This window comes from Anopheles darlingi, chromosome 3, assembly GCF_943734745.1.
Source record: "Anopheles darlingi chromosome 3, idAnoDarlMG_H_01, whole genome shotgun sequence".
Taxonomy (NCBI): domain Eukaryota; kingdom Metazoa; phylum Arthropoda; class Insecta; order Diptera; family Culicidae; genus Anopheles; species Anopheles darlingi.
The window spans coordinates 19,493,744-19,519,556 of NC_064875.1; the positions used below are offsets into that span (position 1 = coordinate 19,493,744).

General features: G+C 48.8%; 1 protein-coding gene across 1 annotated transcript; it reads left to right on the forward strand.

Annotated features, from left to right (window-relative positions):
* The first annotated feature begins 1,763 nt into the window (after positions 1-1,763).
* Positions 1,764-24,953, forward strand: LOC125957174 (uncharacterized). Its single transcript, XM_049689666.1, has 2 exons — positions 1,764-3,051; positions 24,249-24,953. The coding sequence occupies exons 1-2, from the start codon at positions 2,636-2,638 to the stop codon at positions 24,250-24,252; spliced, it is 420 nt and encodes a 139-aa protein (XP_049545623.1). The 5' UTR covers positions 1,764-2,635; the 3' UTR covers positions 24,253-24,953.
* Positions 24,954-25,813: the final 860 nt, after the last annotated feature.

Genomic DNA, 25,813 nt, shown 5'->3' on the forward strand with positions numbered 1-25,813 from the left:
TGCTCGGGGTGCCGCTTTAATGGCCTCCATAAACGGTTGCAAATCTTCGGAACAGGGCGCATGGGACCATGCTCATCGCTTGTCGCTGCCCAGTCGCTGCCCAGTCGATTGCAGTCATCGGTGCAGTCATCAAAACCAGAAATTTACTACATTATAGGCGATCTTTCATTTTGATTGATTTTAATGGACCGTTCACGTTCGCGTTTTAGTCCGTCTGGTGTTGTCGACGGCAGGGATGCGTGTCCGCGATCCGCGATCGTGGCACCCGGTGGTTTGATGGCGGTTTGTCCTGGGCCTGCCTGGCAGCGGTTGACCTGACCTGAGCAGCAGCAGCAGCAGCAGCCACGGGAGGGGACATCGCGAAGCGTTGTTTCGGGCGATTGATTGCAATTGATCGCGGTCTGCACCGGGGATTGATTAAATTGTTAAGAAAGGAACGTTAACGGGCGACTCATCCGACACCGCATGCTGCGCGGTTCATCGCTTTGCGGAGCAGCGAGCAAGTGGTGGGCATCGATGCATCCTTTCTTGTCTGAACGTTGGTGTTATACGATCGCCAAACGGCTTTACATGTGAACCTCGACGCGGATTCAACCGATTGAACTTGAACTCTCGAATGTTTCTCGAATGTTTCGTATGTTTTATATGTTTCAGTAGGGGATCCTTTTATGTGCTTATGGACTATGTATTATGCAGTCCCTTTGGGTCTTCAGTCAGGGATTCGAAAGGAGTTCAACGATTACGGTTTTGAAAAACGATAAACAAAAACTAGCAATTTTCACACTAAAGAAACTTTTATTGTCTGTCATTTAGCGAGCTGCGAAACTTTATTTCGGATGCCCGTCTACGATAGCAAATTTGTTTTTCAACTTTCAAACACATACCATCAATGCGTCGCGCATTTTGACAATTCTTTACAGCGATCTGAAAGAATGTCTGAAAGTCTTTGATCTGAAAGAAAGTTTCTTTCGTCTTATCCGTGCATGGCAACGAAAGCAACGTGGCCAAGCACCTTAATGTTGCGTTCAATAATCGTTGCATGCAAACATTGCACACAACCATCGCATGATATGTTGCATGCAATGATTTTTTTCCGCGGTTCATTCGAATTTAACGAATTTATTTAAATTAAAGTTCGAATTTGAAAATTCGAATTCGATTCGAAATTCAATACGCGTGGTGAGTTTTGAAATTTGAAAATAAACAGAAAGCTAACGGTTCGTCTAGACGGCAGAGGGAAAGCTGAGAATGAGAACGGCGAGAATATCAAATCCCATAAAAATGGAAATGTAAACATTAAAGTTAAGTTCAAAAAGTCATTTAAAATACTAACGAATAATTTGCGAATTCTCCATGATTTTTTTTCTTTTTACGTCATTTTTTGACTGAAACAAAAACTATTTTGTGTGTCCAGATTCTTACCGAATTTGGCTATAAAACTCCTTCGTTTCGAACGTTTCTAAACAGATTTTTATCCTCTTCTATGGGGTTTGAAAATGTCCAAAATTGTTGAAAATATTTAAACAGTCACATAATTTGTCCAAATTTCCAGCCCTGGACAGCGGAAAAGCGGAAAATTCTTGCTCCCGCTTAATGTCGGAATCATCTGTTTGCTTCTCTCCGCTTTTGTTTGCTTCTCTCCGAACTGGCGGCGGTTGGTGAGCGCGCGAGTTTGCGCGTTCGGAAACCGGTTTCATCGGACAAAACACGATGATGAAGCCGCTCGGAGTTGTCGTCGGGCGGCGCCGAGTTTTGAAGCAACCACGAGGGAGAGCGGACGCCGTTCCGTTGCGAGATACACACTCGAAAAGGGGTAGATAATTCATAAAAAGTGTACCGTGTGAGTGTTGGTGTGTGTCCGTCTTGTGTGGGAAGGTTGATTGATTATTAGAATATATCCCCAAAGTCGTTCCCCCCCAAAAGTGTCCCAAAAGTGGTGTCCCAAAGTGTGGAGAGGAGAGTTCTACCGGGAGTTCTACCGCCTGCTGCTGCTTCTTGTTCCGTGTTTGTTTTGTTGTCTCCGCTTTCGGTTGTCTTTCGTACACACGTTTGACAAGCCTGGTTTGGCTGGTGGCGAAGAGGGAGAGAGTGCAAAAACCTTGGCGTGCAAAACCTGGAAACCGGGAAAGCAACCCCAGCGTCCCACGGTCCGTCCCCGTGCGGTAGAAAAATTGAATAATGCAGCAGACGCAGAAGAAGCATCAGCAGCACCACCAGAAGGGTTACTGGATCCCGCAAATTCCAGCCGGTTCGCGCGTGTGTTGGTGAGCAGCGGAAGGATGTGAATATCGTGGCGTTTGGTTGACCGACAAGAAGCAAAAGAATAAGTAGCCGTTGCACAATTGCATAAGGTCCCGATTGGTGGTGCAGTTTTTTTCCTCTCGGTTCGGTGTGCAACAGTTATTTGAAGAAGTGCGCCCGATTGTGTTGTGCACGCGCGTGTGTGTGTGTGCGTGCGTGTGTGTGTGTGTGTGTGGGCACGTGATGTCCTGGTTGGTGTCCTGGTACGGGCCACTCCCGCCGTTTTGCCAAAATGCAGTAAAGCAGTGAGTGTGTGAGTGCGTGCGTGAGTGAGCAAAAGTGTTGTTTTGCTGTTTGATTTTTGAGAAAGAAGCTTCCTTCCACGGTGCACGAAATGTGTGATAGTGAGATTGCGGGCGGTGGGGGTCCGGTGGTGCCATCGGCGGTTCCCGCCCAACCGATACCGGTATTATCACCGCAGCCCAGCGCCAATGGCATCGTGGAAGCCATCAACCCGGCGGTGCAGCAGATGGCGAGCTCCCTTTCCGCACACTCGATGCATCATCATCTGCAGCAGCAGCAGCACCAGCAGCAGCCGTTGGTGCATCCAAGCAACGCCACCAGTGCTGGTGCTGCCCCGGATAGTGGCGGAGAGTACGTGTCCGCGCAGGAACTGGAAATGGAGAACCATTGGCTGCGGGAGAAGCTGAAGGAGATCACCTCGGACCGGGATCGATTGCTGTGCGAGGTGGCCAATCTGCGGCTCGAGCTCGATATGGCGGAACTGAAGCGACTTCCGGAACATCACAGGTAAGGGCGGGAGGCACCGGGGTCACAGGCACATGGTTTGCGATTCAATTACCCGGGGAGTGAGACTTCGGAGTGAATAAAATACAAGTCAAATTGGAAATTTATGTTTGTACGCGGCGCGTGGTGGCATGTTTTATGTTCACCGCAAAACCTCATAACGAGCTTGCGGCCGCATTTATTACCGGGAGGGCCGGCCCTCCCCCCCGGGGTGGGTGTCGCGTGTTTGATCAGCACTCCAATCGGTTTACTGCTGGTGTAGCAATCGATCGATTGGTGGCGATGTTAGTGTCGCGTCTCAATCATCTTGTGTCATCATTTCATTCGTTGGCGATAGAGAAGCAACGAGAAGTTCGTTAATGCGACCGTAAACATTGAAGCGAAACTAACCATTGTTTGTCGTTTCACAAAGCAATCCATTAACGCGCAATATTATTGGTCAATATTATGGGTTACTTGGATTTATTAAGCAAATTCAGGATCTGCAAAATATTTTCATGTTTTTGTAAATATTCCCTTTAAATCAAAGTAACCTAGACTATTGCTCAATAATATTGCGCGTGTCTGTAGGAAAAGTCCTCCTCCTCCGTTTTTTGCGAAATTAATTGCATTTCCAGTTGACCTCGAATCCATGTCCTGGAATAACTATTTCATTTAACCTTCCTGCTGGCCCACACTAGAAGGAGGGGGAGGCCCGTTGGGATTAGCTTCGTGATGCTGTCATCGTCATCACCGAAGAGGAAATGCAATCTGGAGCGAGCGTCCGAGAGAAGCGAGGTTCCATTTTTCTTAATCAACCTGGCTGACTGGCTGGCCCGGCGGTTGGTCTTGTGATAAACTGCATCTGAATCATTTCCTCTTTTCCACAACCGGTCTTCCGGTGCCCGATCGATCGGTTCCTTGGGGGGTGTGTGTGGCCCGTTTAGAGTTCATTACAGTTCTTCTGCTTCACGAGCTTCTAAACGGAATAAAGGGGGAAAAAAATGCCAACACCAAGCGTCGTCTCGTGGTGCTCGCATGTCAATGATTTATATGTTGGCCACGGTCAACCGGCCCGGGCGCTTAGCCGGCATCATTCTCTTCCGTTCTTTGGCTTTGACGAACCGTTTCCGGTACCGTAGTACCACCCGCTTCTCCCGGAGCGACCCGTTATGTGACTGACCACTTGCGTTGCTGTTGCTGGCCTAGATGCCGTGGCTGTGGCTGTGTGTTTTCCCAAGCAACCAGAAAGGGGAGAGCACGCGATTGCGGGCGCGAAATGGCAACCAGCGTCGTCGCGGTCGTCGTGGCCGTCGTCGTCGCCGTCATCCGAATGCTCAGGAGCAGCAGTTAATGATGATCATCGTGGTACTGTTTGAGCCGCATACTTTTTATGATTCTACGGGTGGCTGCCCATCAAGTGCCTAGACGCGAGTGGCGCCTTCTCCTACACGCTGAGCTGCTGGTGCCGGTTCCAGTGCGAATCCCCCGGCACCGTCGTGGTGAGCGTGAATCACGTCTTTCGCACATTGAGGCAGGGGGTCGGAGTTTGTTTTGCTGCTGCTGCTCCGGGTGTGCCCCGCGCGTGGTACGTTTAATTACCTAACACTAGCCTGTCAGTAGAATCGCCATGACGCTACCTGTGGCGAAGCTGCTGGCTGCTGCTCTTTGGTGATAAGCAATTAGCAGAGCGCCAAGATGCTGCCCAGTGTCTCTGCTGGAGTGTCTTATCTTCAATTTGTGGTAATTATAATTGCTCAAACCGACGCCATATTGTGGAAATCTTTACGCAAGAGGAAAAGGAAGTAGAAAGTTCGCGGCAGCATATCGTGCTGATCGCGCGATCGAATTGGAGATCACAAAACCACACCAAAAACGGAACTGTCTTCTAGCCCTCATAAAGACAAACACATGCTTTTATGCTTCTGCTGCTGCTGTTTCTGCTTCTGATGGTGCTGCTAGTCGCGCATCGTCAAGATATCAACCCAGGGGGTGACCGCGAGCACGAGTGAGCACGCCCTGGGCCAGCGTAAAAATAGAAGCCAAAGATTATCTTTGAGGAGGTCACGAGATGAAGATCAACGACGACGACGGTTTCATCGGCGGCTGCGGCGGAGAGCGATATTAATTGGGAACCACAGCCACAGCTACAGCTGGCTGAAGCGACCGCGGCCATGGCTTCACAGTGTGTTCCTTTAGCACCTCGAGAACGAGCCTTTGACATCGCGTAGCGTGGTAGCGATCAGTACGAAAGAGGGACAGAGACAGAGAGATGGATCTCTGAAACCGGGAGTGGGTCGCGCGGAGTTATTTTAATATTTTGACATCCGCGACGCCAAGTCTACCGCGGCGTTGATCGGGACGGTCGCCTCCGTAGGGTACTAGATTGTTCGAAAAAAAGAAGACGAGCTCCGCAGTGCACACGAAACATAAGCATGCGATTCATGTTGATGCTGCTGCTGCTACTTTCTCCATGCTGCTGATAACCCGAAATTGGTTCGCATGGTCTGCTGCTGATTAGCCGCGATTGCAAAAGGGTTTCAGCTAACAGTTTCAGCAACACACACACACACAGAAATCGAACACGCAACGGGATCACGACGGGATTGATTTAACGACAAGACACTCCTTAACACCACTTAACGCGGGCTGCCGTTACGGGGCCGGCAACAAGGCTGCAACAAGCAGGGGTTTGATGGACTTCGTATTCGGTGGGGCAAGGGGGGGTTAGTGTGCTCCATAAAATCAACAAACGAATCGCCTGCGCCAGACGCTGCTTGGGCGCTTGGTGTTTTCTTTAATCAAACACCCCTCCGCTGGTGTTTCGGAGTTTGCGGAACTTGCTGCTTAATGAAGCTCCCAGGGGCCAGGGGGGTGTTACTGCAGTGGCGAAGGTGCCGAGGTGCCTTCGCTGCTCATCCTAAACGCAACGCAACGATAGAGAAATCGATGCACAGAAGATGGAGGTGCCGCGTGGTGGTGGAAAACCGAACCGAAACGAGGGGATGAAGCGTAAAATGGACCATTACATGCGCATAGCTTTTCGCGCCTCATTGATCATTTATACCGCAGCGGTACCTCCCCTTTTTGATTTGGTTGAAGTTAATTTCTTGTTTTTTGGGAAGCCTCAACATGACTTTATGCTGCGCATGGCGCTTAACTGTTCCAGCGCGTTCACTCCGGCGGGTTAATGTTTTACCTCGGTATCGATGAGGCAGCAAGAGCAACTTCCCCAAAACGCGTGTACGCGAGATGGCACCGAGAGAAGGCTGAGTCTCTTCCCTCGATGAACTAATCATGAATAGGATGGGAGAAAAAGGAAGAAAATGCGGGGCCTCTTCCATCCCTCGAATTGATTAACTTTGAGACTCATAAAACCGGATCTAAAAGGGCTCCATGTTCGAGAAGGGCTCCAGTTTTTTGCCGTCTGACAGCGAGCGAGGAAAACTAATGGAAAAAATGAATATTTCAATCATCCTGCCAAGCCGGCTTGGTCTGACGTGCTGCCTTGGCCATGGCCTCCTGTGGCATTGCCCAAGTGAAAGTTCACTTTCGTTGGAACGGCCTTTTTTCCAATTTTCTTCGGATGATGAGAAGTGTCCATCTTTGCTATGCATCGTAGTTCGTAGTGTTTCCCGAACAAAAATGCACACTCTGATGCAAATCATTCCGTGAGATGTATCCTCAGCTACGTCTAGGATAAATATAGAGTAGATAGGATGGATAGAGCACAGCGAATAGTGTCTTTCTATTAAATTCCTGGTATTTCCTCTTCTCCTAATTGATGGAATCGATATAACTAGAGTTCACTCTTCAAAAGCCTCAAGTGGCCCACTATAACGCAGATCGTAAATCCAAATTCAAATGGAACATTAGGGCGGGAACTGTGTCCGCGGCACTCGACTTGAAGAGCGACGAGGTCCTTACTCGCGTCGTTTAAGCGCACTTCCGCCGTTTTTCCACCGCCATTGGTCTGCCAGACTGTAACTCACGCGGAACAGACGAGCAGATAGAGCAGAAGAGCTGCGTGGTGATTCCGGAAAATTCCTTTCGCTCTTGGCACGTTCCCTAGCAGAGGCCACGAGGGTAGTGGGTCTAGATTTTCCCTTCGGATTGTTTAAAATATTTTCCATTCGCTTTCGCTCTCCAATGCGCGCTCTCCGGTGTCGTATGACTTCGACTTCATGGGGAAGAGGGAAGGCGGACCAGGAAGAGTGGAGTGCATCATCCGAATCGCCGGTCCCTTCGCCACATCGCGCCTGATCTTTGTCTGGAAGCGATGCAGTCTGCGAGGCGATGCCAAAAATAAACACTCGCCCAGAATGCCCCTTACTGGCACAGTTTTCCTTCGGTTCCTTAATGACTTGGCTCCCCTCCTTCGAATCCATTTCAATCGCTCCGCGTGCTGGCCCCAATTTACACTTGCCACGGGCCGCAGCTCCCTTTGAGAGATGTTTAGAGAATCCCTTCTTTGGAAAAAGAAATTCTTCCCAAGAGTTAGTTTCACTCACTGTGTCAAATGTGTGGTTCCGAGTGATGCGGTTCTATTTTTAACCTAACCACGAACATCTGTGCAAAAGCCGCCCGGTAAGAGAACGCGTCCTTCACTTTGTTACAATTCCAATCACGGTTCGAATTATTAGCCGGCAGCGATCGTGCCGCTGCAATTTACGGACGTGCCCCGTCATGTCGTCGTCTAATGATCTGCGAAATGGCGACATGGTCGTTCGTTGGCCTTCAATCGGTGGCGGTCGCATCGTAGCGGTGGCATTATTGTTGTGGTGCGGCGCAACCATATACGTCCTAACGACCTCGGTTCGAGCTCTTTGACGGGGGGTTTTCGGGGTCCGTACGCACCACTGTATGAACACAAGCGGCAAGAAGATCGTCTTTCGTCTGTCTCCAGGTCCCCGGGTATGACATCTTGTCATCGTCGATCGCGACCACATGCTGCGCTCACTACGCCTGTTGGTTCAGTGACACCGATCGAACTCTAGGGCACACGCACCAAAGACTCCGTGGTAGGAGAACGGTTCATGTTTTTCGGAGAGAGAGCATAGCACATGAGGGCTTGGCCAGAATCTAGGCATGTACCTCCGGTTCCAGCGCCGGCGCGAGGGTTTGATGATTTCAACTGTCAGGTATTTCCGGCCTCAGGCGCTCCAGTCCTTCTCCGAATGTTCAATGTGAAGGTTTCTCCCCGTAGACCACGACTTCAAGGTCAGTAGGCAACCTTCAATATTTGGGCTTCGCTAGATCCGGGTGAGGGATAATTTATGGGAGAAGTGCGTGTGTGTGTGTGTGTTTAGGCCCGCCAACTATTTCCGTTGTTATTGTGATACGCGACGACCATGTTGGCATGTCAATTCAAATCCACACGTTATTTTTTACGGTACGTCTCTCTATGTGGTTTTGGGTTGTGTAAATGGTTGTACGCAATTTCGCGGCCAATCTGGCCTCTCCTCTCCTCTTTCCTGCCTGGCCTGCCCGGACTACAGCGGTATTAATGCTGTGCCGTATCAGCTGAACGAAATCGTGCACGTCGCGTCATAAACTTGCAAAACACACACTCCCTAACAAACACCTGTAACGACGCGTCACACGTACGCGTGTACCGGCCGCGTTATCAGCGGTCGATCTCGTCCAATCCAATTAGCCTAATTTACGCAGAAGGTCCGCGCGCCAAGGTTCGGCTGCGAAGCGTGTAATATCGATGACCGACGACGGCGACAACGATATCATGCGTGCGGCCGATGCTTACGAGAGAGATCCATTTCATCAGACCGAGATCATTTTCTGGACCGTGCACATGCAGCTATGTCCGTCATGCGTGAAACACATCAAAGCTAGATAGAGGTTGCGTTTAAAACCGGGCAGGTTATCTAATAATCGGGTTTTATGTGGTGAAAATCGAAGTGTAATTAGGCGCTCGACGGACGCTTCTGTGTGACTCAGTTGGTTCTGCGTCAGCCTGGACCGTGAGCAGAGACCTCGATTGCACCCATTCGCGGCCGCTGTTTACCATACAGCACCACAAAACAACGCCGTTCGCTGTCTACCACCGGGGCAACGGTGTGTGCAGTCAGTGTGTGGTCTTGCCGTGTGTGTCTCGCACTAGAAGATAGTTGTCAACGGAACACTTATATGAGAGGCTTATATGTAGGCAACTGCACCGACTGCCGGTGGTCTAATACCGAGACATCACTTTATTGAGAATCGCAGTGAGTGACACTTTCAGAAAATTGGATCAATATGGAGGACCCTCATGACCAGTCGCAGCATCTAATAACAAAGCAGTTGGTCCAGATACGAGAGTCCGTAGTTTCGAACGCTTTTGCTCCACTTTTGTGACAACAAACACGTCAACAGATGACGCAAGATATCGCTGTTGAAGGAATCGTTTAAACTAAACGCTCAACGGTGTCACCAACAAGGCGCGAGGTAGGAGATTAATGAACGTGCGCTCGCTGTGGCCTGTTCCCGGTGGCCTGATCGGTTTGTATCCAGTAGCCATTGGTGCCGCCTTGATCTTAACAGTGCGACGCTGAACCGCTGATGAGCCAGCCGTTGTCCAGTTGACCTTGATGGAGGTTGCATGTCGTCGCATGATTAATGAGGACCGATTCATCGGTTCGCTGGTTCGATAGACGCGTGCGAGAAAGCTCATTAATAGCGCGAATGTGTCGCTGTCTTGGCTCTTGGCATCTTGTGGGGGTTTTAAGAGGGGTACAGGAAGGTGTCGAGCCTCAGAGAAGGCCCCAAGACCACACACACACACACATGTACCTTCCGCGTGGTTCTTTGTACAAGAGCGCCATTCTCAAGAACCATTCGCAAGTGCGCAAGTGATGCGATGCGATGGTTTGCGATCGAAGTGCGGCATGTTGGCATACCATTCAGACTGTCACCGGGACCACCGGGGATGGGGTGCCGGCGGCCGTTTCCCATCTACGGCATGTGTCAGATTTGTTCAACATTGTTCACAAAGTGTCCGCAAGACCGGCCATGATGATGGTGACCTTCGGCGAAGATGACCGGGCGCCGGTCGCGCGATCGCGTAAATCGCGTCGCCGCAAACCCCTTCCCTCCCCGGCTGGCAACCTCCTGAATCGCCTTCGGGCCGTTTCGATGAGAGCCCAGATAATTTGCATTCGATTTTGGATCTCTTCGATTGTCCATTTGCTTTTCCCATCTGCGGTGTCCGGTGGTGGTAGTCGTGGTGGTCCACGGTGCGAGTTTGAAAAAGTGGGATTACCACCAGGAGGGGGATTTCCAATCAATTTTAATTTCGTGCCCAGCAATAGGACAGCACCGTTGGGGATGCTTTCAATTTCGATGACAATGATGAAGGGATATTCTGTCATTTTTTTTGCCGTTGTTATTTCTGGTTTTTGGCGGACCTCTCCTTTTATGTCGCTCATTTGATGGGATTTGAAGTGGTAAACAGGGAGGGCGAGCGTAGGATTAAGCGGAATTGGCCATAAGTCGCCCGATAGCGAGGTACGTTTATCTTAAAGTGCCGGAAGTATTTAAGCTCATCAGCTTATGGCGGGGAAAAAATGGAAGGATTATCAGTTTCGTGCCTCGTGGTTAATACGAAACATTTAATTAACTTGTTTTTGATTTTATTCGATCCGGAATGATGAGTTATGTAAAAAATTGCTCGTTTTTGGTAAATTTAGAACCATTCTCTGCAGTTATTTATGAAGATTAAATGTTATTTTTATCATGCTCTCCATGACATCGTTGCTATGCGTTCGATCCAAATCAATTGTATACATAAGAAACCCAACAAATGCTCGAAGCGATAACGCTGCCCCATTCTATGCTCCATTTCCCTAGAACGTCGCTCTCTCGCAAATCACTAAAAAATATATCACCCTCCGGAGGGTTTCACTTTCGCAAAAGTGGTTTCACTTTTCATTCTATCATCCTCTACTGGAGATGGTATGCCAGCGAGCGATAAGATGAGTCTGGTCCCTCAGGGTGGGGGGGGGGGGCGTTGCAGAAATGTCGTACACATTCTGCCCCCCCCCCTTTTTTTTTCGAAAGCCAGGGGGCGTACGTTGTGATTTGAGATAAGTTCTCTGGGTTCGCTTCACTTCGTTCGTAATTTTCACTGGTAACCTAATAACATACAAGTGTATAAACGCCCCTGTCTGACGTTAAATGCTTGGAACCCTGGATCGAGATAGCAAACTGTTTTTTCACAAAACTCACTCCGAGCAGGAGGGTTGCTGATATCGGGGATGAAAAGTCAAATCAACGGTGTCGACGTCGACGACGACGAGGACAAGTGTTCTGCAGTGTGTCTGCCCCCGGGACCATCCACGAGGAATGGCATGCGAACCGACATAGCAACTGATGGGCTGTCGGTAAAGGCATTGCTGCGATACTGATACCGTTTCCTCCTTCAACAGCAGTATCACCAGTAGCAGGTTCCAGGGACAATACCTTCCTTTCGGTCACGGTCGACGACGATCCGACGTCACTTTCCGTCGTTGCTGCGTCAGTCGTCCTGTCACTTCGTTCGAGGTCGCTTCTGCACCACGATCCGTAGATTGCTTCTTCTCTGGAGAGCGAGACACTAACGACTAACGGCACAAGTCCGGCTCCGTGCAGGAATTGTCACGCTATTCGCTTCAGCATCGGCCAGCGGGTACTTCACCCGGTATCCGGCCGTGTCGTGTGCCCGACGAGAATATCAAGAATAACGCGCGTTATTCGGTCGAGTAGCGGGGGGGTTGGAAACATTTTTCATCTCAACAACACCACCACCACGCAGCATAGGCCGAACAGAGCCCAGGAGGGCGGAGAGCAGTGTGTAGGATGCGACGCATCAATTCACATTACGCCCACGGCCATCTAGTGGGGTCCCATCCTGGCATTCTCCAGCACCGGCTTCAGCTCCACCGTGTCCAAAAGCTGCTGCCAGCCGCCCAAAGAGTTGATTTTCACCGAACGCCGAGCGCACAGGCCGAGTGGCCGGAGCAAGATGTTGGATTATTTATCTATCTTCCAGCACTTGGCGGAGAGAAAGAGAGAGAAAGAGAGAGAGAGACCGAGAGACATGTTTTTTTTTCTTCTGCACAGAATGTATCATCGTGAACGAAACTGTCGCCTGGTGGTGGTGTGCTTTCATGTTGAGCACCATCGTGGTCGTTGTCGCTGGTGGCAACTGTTAGGTTCCTAAGCCTCACAATGCGAGATAGATGTCTTCTCCGACAGACACGGGAATGGGGAGGCGGATGAAAGCATTGCGCGATATGATAGTTGAAAGCAGTTGGAGTCCTAAGCCTACTCTGCTCAGTTGGTCACGTGCATGACGACGACGACGACGAGGAATTGTCTTGCTAACCTTTCGGATAGGTTCTCTAACACTCCTCAAAGCATGCCATGCCTTCAAGCGAACCAGACCGAAAAGAAAACATTCAATTTATGAAACACCATTTGCTTTCCGATTAATTTTCCGGCTGTTAGAATGCTCATTGTTTGCCTCTCATAACTAACAAGGCAACGGCAGCACCATTTTCGTTTCGTTGGTGTTTGAGTAAACAGTCGGTATATGATAAGCGGACACTCCAACAAGCTCCAACTTTTGGTACCTTTTGAAGGGTAACGCCCCTGATAGCTGATCGCAACCACGTGGATAAAACCGATTTGTCATTCTTAATCGAGTGAAAGTCGACCCCTGAATTAGCCGTTTGTGTGTGTGTGTTGGTCGGTTTACAACATTTATCAAACAGTGAGCTCCCTGCGCGATCGTCAGCAGCAGCAGCCGCGAGTTTTCATGTTGTAGAAACGTTTTCGTCGATGAAGATGAGCCTTTGTTTCTCTCGCGGCCTGCCGGTGTTCTATCGAAGATGACGCAAGAGACGTTGAGCCAGAAATACGCCGGCGGCTCGGTTGGCCACCATCCGTTAGTGGTGTGTGTGTGTGTGTGTGCGCGTGGCGGTGGCGTAAAGAGAAACAGCATCGCAGCACCGTTCGATCGTTAGTGGGATCATTAAATTTGTCATCTACCAAAACCGCGGCGTAGAGGGGGGGTGGGAGCAAAAAAACATGGATATGATTTCATGTCGTCGGGAAAGTTCGACCTCGACCGACCCCGAGAAAAATGAAATCCCGGGAGCACCGGCAACCGGCACACCACTTGGCTGCGTGGCTTATGACGTCCATCGAATCCCGGGGGAGGGTAACGGCGGATAACGAGGCAAAACGTTGAAATCGTCAATTTTATTCCCCCTCAAACCGCAGCATCATTTGCTGGCAGGTCGTTTCGGTTTGGTCAGCGGCCGGCCGGCCGGCCGGACGACCACCGCTTACATGTGGGGAGATAAAAATATATGAAATCCCGTCCCTCTGGGCTGGCGTCTGGTCCGGTTCGGTCCGGTCCGATGTCGTTTGTGGGATTCGTGGTCATCATTTGTGGGATTTGACTTCGATCGAATTTCAATTCTAGAGCCGGGCGCAAAGCAGCAGCAGCAGCAGCAGCAGTGTCGATGGTTGTAGGGAGGGCAGTAAACGGGGTGGGAGAATTACATGGATCGGTCACGCGTGGGGGGGTCACGCACGTTGCGCACCGGCCACAGGCCAGAGGCTTCGAAATTTGATCTTCGAGCGAAAAAACCCTTTTCTTGTCGCAATCTTACAACATATCTCGTCGTCGCACCGGCGTCTTCGTCTTCGTCGTCTTCGTTGACTGATGCTTATCGCTGCTGATCTGATACAGCGCTCCCACGCTTAATTGGTGGTCTGGTTGGTTATCGTTAACACGTCCACGGTAGCTCAACTACGGTGCTCCCGAGAAATGCATCAATTCGACCGGATCGAGTCCGGAGTTGCTGCAGTTTATTTGGGGAAAATTTCGGTTCCACTTCAACTAACTCTCGATTGACGCGCCATTGATCTGAGAATTTCAGGCGCAATTTATGCTGCAACATGCGCATGCATGAAGAGAGATGTTAGTTTGTTACTGACATGCAGCATACACCCTTTACAACGAATTACTTCCGATTGATTGCATATTTGTTCGGCTCGATTTGCTTCCTGAGAAGGCTTATGATGATGATGAGAATGATGTTCTGCTTTCCCAGGTTCTAGCAAATGTGTATGTGTGTGTGTGTGTGTGTGTGTGTGTTATCTGCATCAACAATTCCTTTCATTACGATGCACCGTGAGGATGCTTTGTGTGATTTTTTGCTACTGCATAAAAAAAAACAAAAAAGTAGTGGGGAGGAGATTTGAGTACAGAGCCATACATAGAGACAGTGCATGCTTTATCATCAGCTCGTTCTATGCTGACGGCTACGGCACGAAGGCAACGATCTCTCGAGTGCGAACAAGAACCAACACCGCCGGCCCGATTGTTCTTTGCTGATGCTGCAGACGCCTCTGAGCGACAAGATAGGCCCTTCTTTTCTTCTCTTGTCTAGTGCCAGCGAGTTCCTGGCGAAAGTTCATTAGACTTTCGCAGAGGAACACCACCGCTATGCTGGGGCTATTTTGTCTTGATTCATACCCCACCGTCTCGTAGTAGTAGTAGGAGGGAAATATATAGTTCTTTAGTTTCTTTCACGTGCGCACGGGCGTAATGCAGATATACTGCTGCCGGTGCTGCTGCTCCTGTTAGTTGGAGATGAGTTAAGCTTTTCAGGCAGCGTTCCACAAAAGTGGAGCACCGTGCAGCAGCATCACGCTGGAGTATTTTGTCCTTGTTTTCGCCCTCGTTCGTCTCGTGTTGAATGATGTCTCTTTTGCTATTATGCTGGCCATACCTAGGCATGGCTCTACATTGTCGCTTTGTTTGCGTTGATGCTCCACGGTTCGCCTCTGGGAGTGTTGCTAAGGTGCGTTGCTTTGGTGCCGCGTACCCAGGGTGACGTCCTCTGGAGTGCTGGCAACTCAAGAGCTGGCACATGCCGGTGAAAAGTGAGCTTTTGTAATTAATTTTTCCTTTAATTTATTCTTTCTTTCTCTCGTGGGCGAATAACCTGAAACATGCTTTTTTCTCAATGCAAATGTCGGCTGCCGAGAAGACAGAAGCTACCTTTCTTTTGAGGCTTTTCATAGAACTCCCCTTTTTCTGTTGTATGAGGCTTTATCAAGCCGAGAATTGTACATAATTATGAAACTAGAGTTGGTGGAGTTGGTGTGTGAATGGGCTGTTCAGCATAAATGTAATTGGCACACTGGTACGGCAACACTTGTGCCATTCGTGCCATAACACTTGAATTGGAAAATCAAATCCTGAATCTCCCTCAGGTAATCCAAAACCTCCAAAGCTACTCAGATACCACGAAGGAATACACGACACTGGTTCGTAGTTTTATGTGTACGAATGGCACTGGAGCACTATTTACATTCCGCGTGCATAATTAGCGCCTGCAAAATGCTAAACAAATGGCTGCCTTAACGGCCGTGTTTATTCAAATTAACCGACAATTGTCACAGCCACCGAGGATGGTTTTTCGGAGAGGATCATCTTCCCGCGGATGTCGACGACTGGCTGATAACCACACAAGTCGCACACACAAACTCATCATTTGTTAGACGGTTATGGTGGCGGCGGCAGCGGCGGCGACATCATCAATGTGGATTACATTAAACCTTTCAACAAGCAATCGCGTATGTCGCACACGATTCCGTGGTGCGGTAATCCTACTAAATGGTGTTCCATCGTTTGCGCATCACGAGACCTCCTCGCCAGAAACGTTCACACCAGCGGAACACGGAACGGCTGCTACACTAGTTCCGCAAACAGCGCAAATGTATGGGTGTCTGTGGCCAACGGTTTCAAGTGATGGAAACGATCGCGGATCACTGGTTTTTTCCCATCGAAATTACTCGCTTGGCGACGGAGACGCTGGATATGCCAACGCGGAACCATATGCTAATGCGCTGGATAATCTATTTAACATATGCGCGCGCATGTTGTCTGGCTAATGGGATCTGGTGGGGTGGTTCGGGTCATCCAACGGAAAGAAAGGGTCTTGACTGCCTTTCAACGACTTTTAACCCCGCAAAAGGGGTTCCACATTTTGGGGCTCCTCAAGTCGGTTGTTGAAGAAGCTGTCGGCCCCCGTTTTTTTTTGTGTTTATCTTGTTAACCCAAATCATCTCTAATTAGTGGAACCGTTTAAATGGTTTCTACACATGTTCATGTTGCGAGCGTCTTGGGATGGGCACACAGATTCCTTATCTTCAATTCTATGTACCCGGGAGCATATTGTGAGATGTTCCTTCCCCTCCGATCGAGCCGTTATCAGAGAGGATGTTGTTGTGATATACATGAACGGAACAGATATGAAACAGCAGGCAATACAACGCACCTGCATCTGGCTGCAGCGGACATTCGGAAGCGAAAAGCATCAATCATTGCCTCATCTTGCTTGTCCCTGTCCACTATCGGGCTTGTCGCGGCCTTTTGTCCGGCCATGATTGGCCACCAAATGCACCCGGTAAGCGTGCGCTTCCATTTGCTTTCATTACGTTTTTCGTTTCTGTATCGGCGCACGACCGAAGGAACTGTAATCTTGAGCGTCCGTGAGGAGTCCGTGGTGGCCGTTTAATGTCCGCCTGGTGCTCGGAGGGGGACATCAATTTAAGATGAGCCCGGTGCGCAAGTACTTTCAACTTTCACGACGGCGACGGTATTCCGGAACGGCGGAAGAAGAGTACATTAATGGGTACGTAGAGTAGCGAAACCTGTTTCCTTCGATGTGTGTTCGCGTGCCTTTTTGCACCTGTCCCGCGGGGATGACATTATCACATCCGCGGGCTAAACAGCAACAAAAAAAATACACGCACAACGATGATATCATGTAGCAGCTGCTCCCATACGCTCATGGTGTAATGTTTGAGGTAACACTAACGTTTGGCGAAAACATATCGTTTTATTAAAATGAAACCCCGGATTGATTTGTCACCCAAAACCGATCCGGTGGCTCAATGAAACAAAAAGGAATCGATCCCCAAAAAAGGAAGTTTGTGTTTGATTCATGGACATTCGAAAAGAGCGCTCGCCGCTGTGGATTTTATGTATTTATGCACAGGCGGGGAAAAAAAATAGACGGAAAGCAATCAAAATTAACGCTCGCATTTTATAACGTCGGCTTGTCATCAGCTCGCTGGCCACCGCGTAGAACCTGTTCCACTGCTGCTGCTGCCCGCGCCGATGTCGTCTAATTCGTTTTGGGTGGATTCGTTGCAACCGAATGGCTTTCAAGCGGAGACAAATGGCTCGGCTTGAGGGTGGTGGCAGTGGGAGTTGGAGCTAAAATTCGATATTTTTAAATGCACCATTTTACGGCTCTATCCACACAATCGCGAGCCTTCCTTCTTTATAGTCTGGAGCTATTTATTTTACCGGCCTGCCACGCACGAGAACCGTCGATAAAGCCACCCTTTCGGTGCTGCCAGTTCGTGGCCGCAATCCTATGTCTGTCCTGCGTGGGCTAGAGTCCAAGCCTTTTGGCCAACGCATTGACCTGGTGTGCGTGCGTCGGCAGTGGTCAGTGGCACTTGTCCTTCGGACGAGGAATCGCTTGATCCATGGCGTCGAATGGCGTCGAATGGCGTCAAATTTCCTGTGGCGCAGAGGCGGCGCCGGCAACGACGACGACGACGACGGCGGCGGCGTGCATCTTCAGCATCTTCAGTTTGCGCAACCTCCTCCGCGTAACGAAGACACTTAATTAGTGAATCAAACAGTAATCCTACGCCATTTTTGCACTGGTCGTAACCAGACATAACCGGAGGAACGCTGTAGCACGTAATAGAGACAGAAAGAGAAAGAGAGAGAGTGAAGTACACTGAACTTCTTGGCCTTCCAGCACGGAAACTAGGGCAGCAGCACCTTCAAGGAAGACAACAAAGCATCGAGCATTCCTCTCAAAAAACCCGAATACATATCTCACGATTGTCCTTGTCGGTGCAAACGAGGAATTCGAATGAAGAGTTCATAATTCGCCGAAAGGAGAGAATGGAATGGAATGGGGAGGCGTATGATGGAGCGGAACTGCTTCACTCCGTGCAATGCAGGTCACGGTCGACCTTTCAGGTGGGCGTATGTAATATGTGTTTGTTGTGAGAGTTTTTGGTTTTCCTTTTTGGTCGTCGGTTTTGGGTCCATTCCATTCCGCGTTGACCACTGGTGGCACCACTGGTTTGACCGCACGTTGATGATGCTGTTAATGATGATGCTGAAGATGAGGCAGTACGCGTGGTCGAGGGTTGCGATCGAAGGCTGGAACATAATTTAATAAATGAACCATGGGACACCGAACTGGGGGCCGCATTATGGCGTAAGCACAAACCTTTGATCCGATTGACGCCAACAAGAAGAAGGGGTCCCCCCCTCTCTCTTGGGGAGTTCATTACGCATAACACCTTTTTGTGGCCTGTTTTGGGGCCGTCGTAACGAGGCGGGAGGATGCAAATTGCAAACCTAATGAAGGTTCACTGATGCAAATGAATGAGTTTGTGGAGCCTAATTGCATTGCGTTTAGTACACCATTTGCTCCAGTATGTGTTTCGCTTAGAGATTTGAATGGTTTGCAGTAAAATTTAATTTCCTTGCGGAATGTTAGTTTAGCCTTTTTTTTCTGAACGCTTTGTGTCCACCATACCATGAAGCTGAAACGGTTGAATGGTATGTGTGTGCGCTTGTATGTGTACTATTCTTCCCCCGCTTTGGTCAATCAGTCTCCAACCGCGATGCCAGATGCATCCCTGAGTCGTCTGTCGGCTTTTGCGAAGTGAAATTACCGAGTAAATATTTGTTCCGCAATCGTGCACGTCGCACAATGCTATTTGCAGTGTCTAGTTGCTTTTTTCACTCTTCTATCAAACGAATACTCTAAACACCATATACACACAGCCACATTGCGATGTGTCATGGTTGTATTTTAGGTTTTTGCACAACTCCCGCACTCGAGCAATTCGCGAAACGAAGTAATCGGTCGGTTTGGGGCGGACAAGGCGTGAACATCAAATGGTTCAGCCCGGATGAAAACCAGCAACCAGCAACAACTACAAAAAAAAAAATGGCCACAATTTGTGAGAGTACGATACGATAGCGTTGCTGTACCATCTGGAGGACTACTACTACACTCTCGGCTGCTGCTGCTGCTGTACGTGTGGTAGCCGCGTGAATTACGCGCGTTGCGAAAACATTGGTTTAAACGCCTCGCAAATCCGTTCCGATCCATTCCAGGTAACGTTGTTTACTTACTAGTGTGGCCTATGAGATCATACCGTCAGCATCCGTTGCAGTCAAGCCACATTGACGTCCAGCTGGTCATTGTTTTTTTCGAGGGTGAGGGAGCAAACCAGAAGCCCAGAGTGGAAAAAGTCGGACGAATGTCTTATTTATCTTTCGGGAAGTTCCCGCCAAAGTTTATATACCGCGGTCTATGCATATTCATAAGCATTCATCGGGAGCTGCTGTAGATGTTTTGAGATCCTTGATCCATTGATTGCTAAAACACTTTCTCGATGAACGATTTGCTTCGCCAATACTGGCATGCAAATGATCTACCTCCAGAACCACAGACCACAGAGCCACAGCCACAGCATTGTGGGACCTTATCACGATTCATAATTCATAAGCAATCGAAGAGCTGCTACTGCTGCTGCTGCTCGGATGCTACCGGTTTGAGGAATAGAAAGAACTCCGCCCCGAAGACGACGATTGTTGTCGTTTGGCGTGCGGATGGCGGGCCAGCGGAATGTGTGAAAAGACAATTGACTAGCTTGGGTCGAGGCGTTGTGAAACATACCGGCCTGTAACAGATGTGGCGGTGCCTTTGAAAAGTATCATCACAAGCAATTTACATCCGGCAGGCTTGATTGGATTCGGCGCGGCGGCGCGAGGCATTTACTTATTCGGCAAGATGATTCAATTACCTATTTCTGGGACTATTTGTTGGTTGGTACCCTGGCTGGCTAGCTGGCTCGTCACCGGGTGTCTCGAGGTGTTCATCAACTGGAATATCGTCACTGTTCTTGCAGGAAGACAAGTGCCGAGTGCTTCTGCTCTGTATTCCATGAATCGTAAAAATAGAATCGAATAACTTTCGCAGAATGTTTTAAACATTCGCCAGCGCGCCCAAAAGGTGTGGTCGTCTCGGTGCGTCTCTCGTTTTCGACTTGGAAGACAGTGCGGCAGCATTGTGCATACGGATTGATGCCAGAGCCGCCCGTACACGGCGTACACGGCATAGTTTTTCCACTACATAAAGCAATTAAATTTAATTGAAAACTCCAATTTGTGCCTTTGGCGCGAGCGCCCGACCCCAGGACTCGCGGTTTTGGCTTCTGGTTGCGCCAAAGCCAAGAGACTTACGCGGTCCCGGTCCCGGTAACGCGCGGAACGCAACCGAACATGGCGCATCATTAGTAAGTCTGCTGATGATGGTGGTGCAGTTGATGTGAGATGTGTGGTGTAGTATGGAGCTTATGAGAACTACACCACGAGACACCGAGACACAGGCCCTGCCAGCAACGGATCGGCTGCCAAAAGTTGAGTAAAGTTCCACCACCACCCCCGGGTTCCCCGTGTTCTTTTGGGAAGGTTTTGTTCGCGGAGTAACCCGAACTGTTGCCTACAATCGTACCAGACTGTGCTGTGGGCAGCGTGAGGGTGAACAGCTGCTGCGCACTTTCCACATCGTAACGTGGGGCCCCGCGTTTTAAAGGCGGTATTCGAAGAGCAAGCGTCTTTCCACTTTCGATTCTGCACTTCATAAGACACGGTGCTTCGCTAATCGACACATCTTAACATGGGCATACACATTAGGCATGCTGCTGGTGCTGCTACTGGAACTGTAGCAGTCGTCGTGTCGCATAACACGCGTATCGAGTGCATTTGGCAAGAGGGTATTGCTTTGGCTACCAAAATGGAGTCGAACTCCCTTCCCGGGGAATGTGAAGCATTCACAGATACGGCAAAAGGGAGAAAAACTGAAGAAAAAAATGATAAGAAAAGCGCAAAACGAGTTTCATGTCGCGCTTGCTGACGGTACACCAACTATTTATGGATGCAACCACAACCGTGTATATGCCCTTTTGTACGGGCTGCCCGTATAGCAGCCGCACTGCTGCAACACCGAAAGCATAATTTACGCACTTATGCTGCTGAAAGAAAACCACACTCACCTCCAGCGTGAGTCAACTAGTTGGGCTGAGCTGTAGTGGCGCAAGGATAAGAGTATGCAACACTCTTGAGACGTAACGTACCATCATCATCATCATCATCATCCAAGCAGGCAGCTGTTCGGTGTCGGTCGGTGAGGATCGATCTCGAAACGAGTGAAAACCTCCCTTTTCGCGGTTCATACTCATCGCCTGCTCTTGAACCATGCTCTTGATACGGCGCCCTTACTTGAAAATGGCAGCTGCTGCGCGAAATGCGATATACTGTGGACGCAGGTGTTCCGTGGTTCTTTGTCGTATTATCGAGACGGAAGTTGGTTGGTAACCGGGGTTGTATGTGTTGCAATTGATCACCGGAATGGTTGTAAAAGAAAAGCAAAATTACATTTGAGTGATATTGCAGTGTTATCCATTTCCATCAATCATCAGGAATGCTGTAACTCATTCTTCGGCCATTTTTCACACATTCCATTGCCATTGACACTCGAGCATTGAAAACAATAAAGAACCATGTCTTTTACGGTCTCCATGACCATGTGCGATCGATGTTGACGCTTTTATGATTACAGTTTACAGCATTTACGGTCAAAGAGGAGAGCAATATAATTCAAACACCTTTTCCTTCGTGTACTTTCCTTGGATTAAATGTGTCAAAACTGTCGTGGAAGACGATCAGCATTGTCGTATCGGTATGCTAGGAAGCTACAATTATGCTTCGTCGGCTTCGATAATGTCCCGATTATGCGACACAGTTTACCATTCATCTCAATCGCACTCCGACTTTGGAGTGCTCATGGGGTAAGCAATCATCTCAATTGGCACATTGCCAAAACCCATTTTTGGCAAAACAATGATCAGGGAAATTGTGTCAATCCAATGGCTTTCTGTGTCATTATCGCCGTGTTTGGAAATCGTCTGTTCCACTGAGTGCTCATCAATAGACAATGATGGTTACCATTACCATTGTTGTGTGTCTCCTTTTTAATTAAGTTTAACGCCTTCACATCTCTTTAGTAAAGCTAGCGAAGCGTTTATGCAGCAATACTGCAGCATATTTCCTAGACTGACCAGACATCAGTGTCTGGTTAAACGCTCCTTGACAGCTCATCACATTATGTTGATGTAAGAGCAACGCTGCCCGTGAAACCAGAAATGGCCGGAGCATGTGTAAGCGAACGGTATAGCTCTCAAGCTGTGTTATTATCAAAATTGTGCATAAATTGCCGGCTTATGATTGAAGCTCATAAATTTCATCCAATCGGTTGCCCCCCCCCTCGAAGCACGCGGACACCGGATAGTTGCGATGGCATGATGCATGATGGCGCCGTGCGGTGCGTTGGAAATTCCAGCACGAGCACGAGAGCCGGATAAAGATTGCGGTTGTTGAGAATGCGCGCCTGAAAGTGCCGACTTTTCACGCCCTTTGCGCGCGCGGAGAAATTGATGTCAAGAAGGAGCAAGGGGAGGAGGGCGCACGGCCTGGTGTCCATGTGAAGCATTGTTCGTTCCACCGACCAGCGGCCATCGCCTGCAGTTCCACCCGCGAGAGACACCCTCATTTTTCCAACAGCACAAGAGACCGGTTCTCGCTCCCTTCCGAGCGCATTAAGCATGAGCATTAGCCGCCCCAGACACATGATGGTTAGGATGATCTGTGAAAATATGACTATGAAATATCATAGCCGGCTGACCTTTCTGTGTCAGCCTGTGTCGCTGGACGCTGTGAGTGAACAGATAGGGCTAACGGTTGTGGAACGACCGAGTTGCACCCGAACCATGTTTTGAAGGGTTGTTATGTGTGGTCGACCTCTGCACAACGCGGGTGTCCATTTCAAATTGGGTTATGATGTTTTATGCTTCTTCTGCTGTGTACTTCTTGTGCATTGCTGCTCTGCTTTGTTCTGGCCGTTTGACTTGAACGATGTGTTCAACAATAACATGATTTTCCTTTCCCCAAAACGAAGGAAACATGCTCGGCGAGGTCCGAGAGCTGCGCATTTGGAGCACTAGAGACAAGCAACGGAAACAGCGCAACGTGCAATCCGATGCACAGATGGTCAAACGAACGCTAATATATATCTGCCGCAACCATCCCACTTTACAGATACCGGACACCGATAGTGCAGACCCACTAGTATGCGAAGCAAAGTGTGCTTATCCTTGAGCTGTCCCTAATGGTGCATCGTACGAGCTCATCGGAGCAAACGGAGGAACGGTAGCGTGCAGTTGGAAATGGTTGTGTGATTGAATTTGTATCGATTTTTGGCAAATCTTTTCCACTTTACGTTCCGTTTTTTTCTGCACTCCAGAAGCACTCTCTGTACTACTCGGAATGGCACGGTGCGCAATGTTCATCGAACGTGGATGGCTACTTTTTTTTAAGAGCTTTATCAATCCCACATGAAAAAAAAGCTAAAAAATGGGGGCCAATTTTACAACTCATAACGTTCCATTGCCTCTGCATAAAGCTCCGAACTGATACCTAGAATTCTGGCATGAGTCTTGTGTGAGTTGCAGACCGAATCAAAATGAGGTGCCTGCAGTCTGAAGTCTTTCGATAAATCACTGCCTTAATGTATCTCGTCATGCCATAAAACTATTGAGAGCAGCGAAGTAAGTAATTCGTGATTGGTCATCAATCTTCGTTCGGACACGGAAACGATCCTTTGCCGATGTCCGGAGAACGTAATATCACCATTCATAACGTAGAGATAAGGAAACTTAAAAGTAAAAAGAATCTGAAAAAAAGTATGTATCATGCAGTTTAGGGATCCATTTTTAACCTTTCTCAACCCCGGGATCGGCTCACTGTATTCTCGTAGCTCGTAGTATCGTGTTCGTTTCGTATAGTTTCAATTTCGCCATGTTTTTCTGTGGCTCCCAATCCAATTTGCTGGGGCCATGGTCCCGTTCATTCGTTCGTTCATTCGTTGGTTTGGGGCACCAGCTCTGCGTTGGTCTTTTTTGTACATGTCACGTACTTTAATGGATGTAATTTCAACTAATTTCCTCCTGTCTGTGAATTCCCTTTTTTGGGGGTTTCTCTTTTTCCCTTTTTTCCACAGGTGAGTGAATGTGACACAAAGGAGATGACAGACTGCTCTCTCTCTCTGCTTTTTTGGTGACGTGTCTCGCCGAGGTTAGTCGTTGTTGCTCTCCGTTGACAAAATGCAGTCAACCAGCCGGCAAATAATCGCCAACGCCAACCAGCGGAGTTCCATTCGCCCCGGCGTACGTGAGTATGTTTCATCATCAATTCAATGCCTTATTGTATGGCGCGTAGTAGCTGCGAACGTCAAGCATCGCTGAGGTTGACCTTTCGGGTTCGGGTATAATTTGGAAAAGATTGAATCACGGCAGCTCGCTCGCAAAGAGGAATGTTATTCATACTCACGTCAAGTGTTTGGCACATTACGGAAATGGGTTTGGCCATTCGTCCCCCCTTTACCCAATACAGACAGCGCACGGCTCCCGAAATGTGTGATGATTTATGATGCTATATTTAAGCATTAAATTGTGGATCATTTTCAGGTGTCTCAGGCTCATTCGCTGCACGATAAACTGTTATATTTAATTTATCAAAACGAGTGACTTTCCCGACTTCCTACTAAGTTCTACTTTCTCCCTGCGTTCGTCCGTATAGTTCTGGTTCTGACAAGATAACGCCTCCGTCTAACTTCAAGCAGACGGCTTAAAAGACGCTTCTCACACGCGTTAAGCATAATAATGGGCTCGTTTAGTTTAATGTGCACGCCCGCAAGCAGGTACGATGACCGGTAGCCCAGCCAGAGAATGCGTGTGCGTGTGTGTGTGTGTGTGCGCACTAGTTCATTGAGTATTACAAATTGTCTCTACTGCGTTCAACATAAATTTTTAAGCGCTTAGACCTTTAATGCACCATGACATTGAGCCTGCTTTATTATTCCTCCCGGTTTCCCGGGCGGCCGGAAGGGAAAAGCGGAAGGAAAGTCATGAGGCCGACGATCGGCATTAAGAAACGGCCAGCAATCACGGCCACGGGGAGTCAAAACGGAGACCCTGCACCACGGGCCGTGACATGAATGTGGCGTCGCGTTTGTCCGTTCGCTATTCTGGTTTGCCAGACAACTTTCATTGTCATTGCCATGATTGGTTTTATAGCATTTCCCATCGTCGTTGCGTCGCTGTCGCTCTGTTTTCTATCCACTCGTTCTGAAAGTTCTGCTTCAGATTGTATGGCTTCAGTCATAGAGTAGGATTATGAGGGGTATTAGTCGCCAGCATTAGTCGTGCTGAACTTGTTCTGTTCGATGTTTGAAATTTAACTGGCGGGAACTTGTTTTGAAACTGTAAGTAGCAATTTCCTCATTTTTATAAAAAGTTTTCCAGTTAGGTCAGTGTAATTCCCTTAAGCATCTAGTTTAGAGAGTAATTCAATCACGGCATTATCCGGTCATCCGGGTCAATTCGTAGCAGCAAACACATTACTTCTGCCCTACCTACCCCCCGGCGATGGTCGTTGTAACTATAAACAGCTCGCATTTTCCATGCTCCACGATCTGGGAAAAATATCTACAGGGGGGAAATTTATGTGGGTTAATAGATTTATCTTCCGGATACCGGATGCCCTCCATTTCGTCCAGCACGATGG

Coding starts and splice junctions, on each gene's coding strand:
- LOC125957174 (XM_049689666.1), top strand. CDS start 2,636: ATGTGTGATAGTGAGATTGCGGGCGGTGGGGGTCCGGTGGTGCCATCG.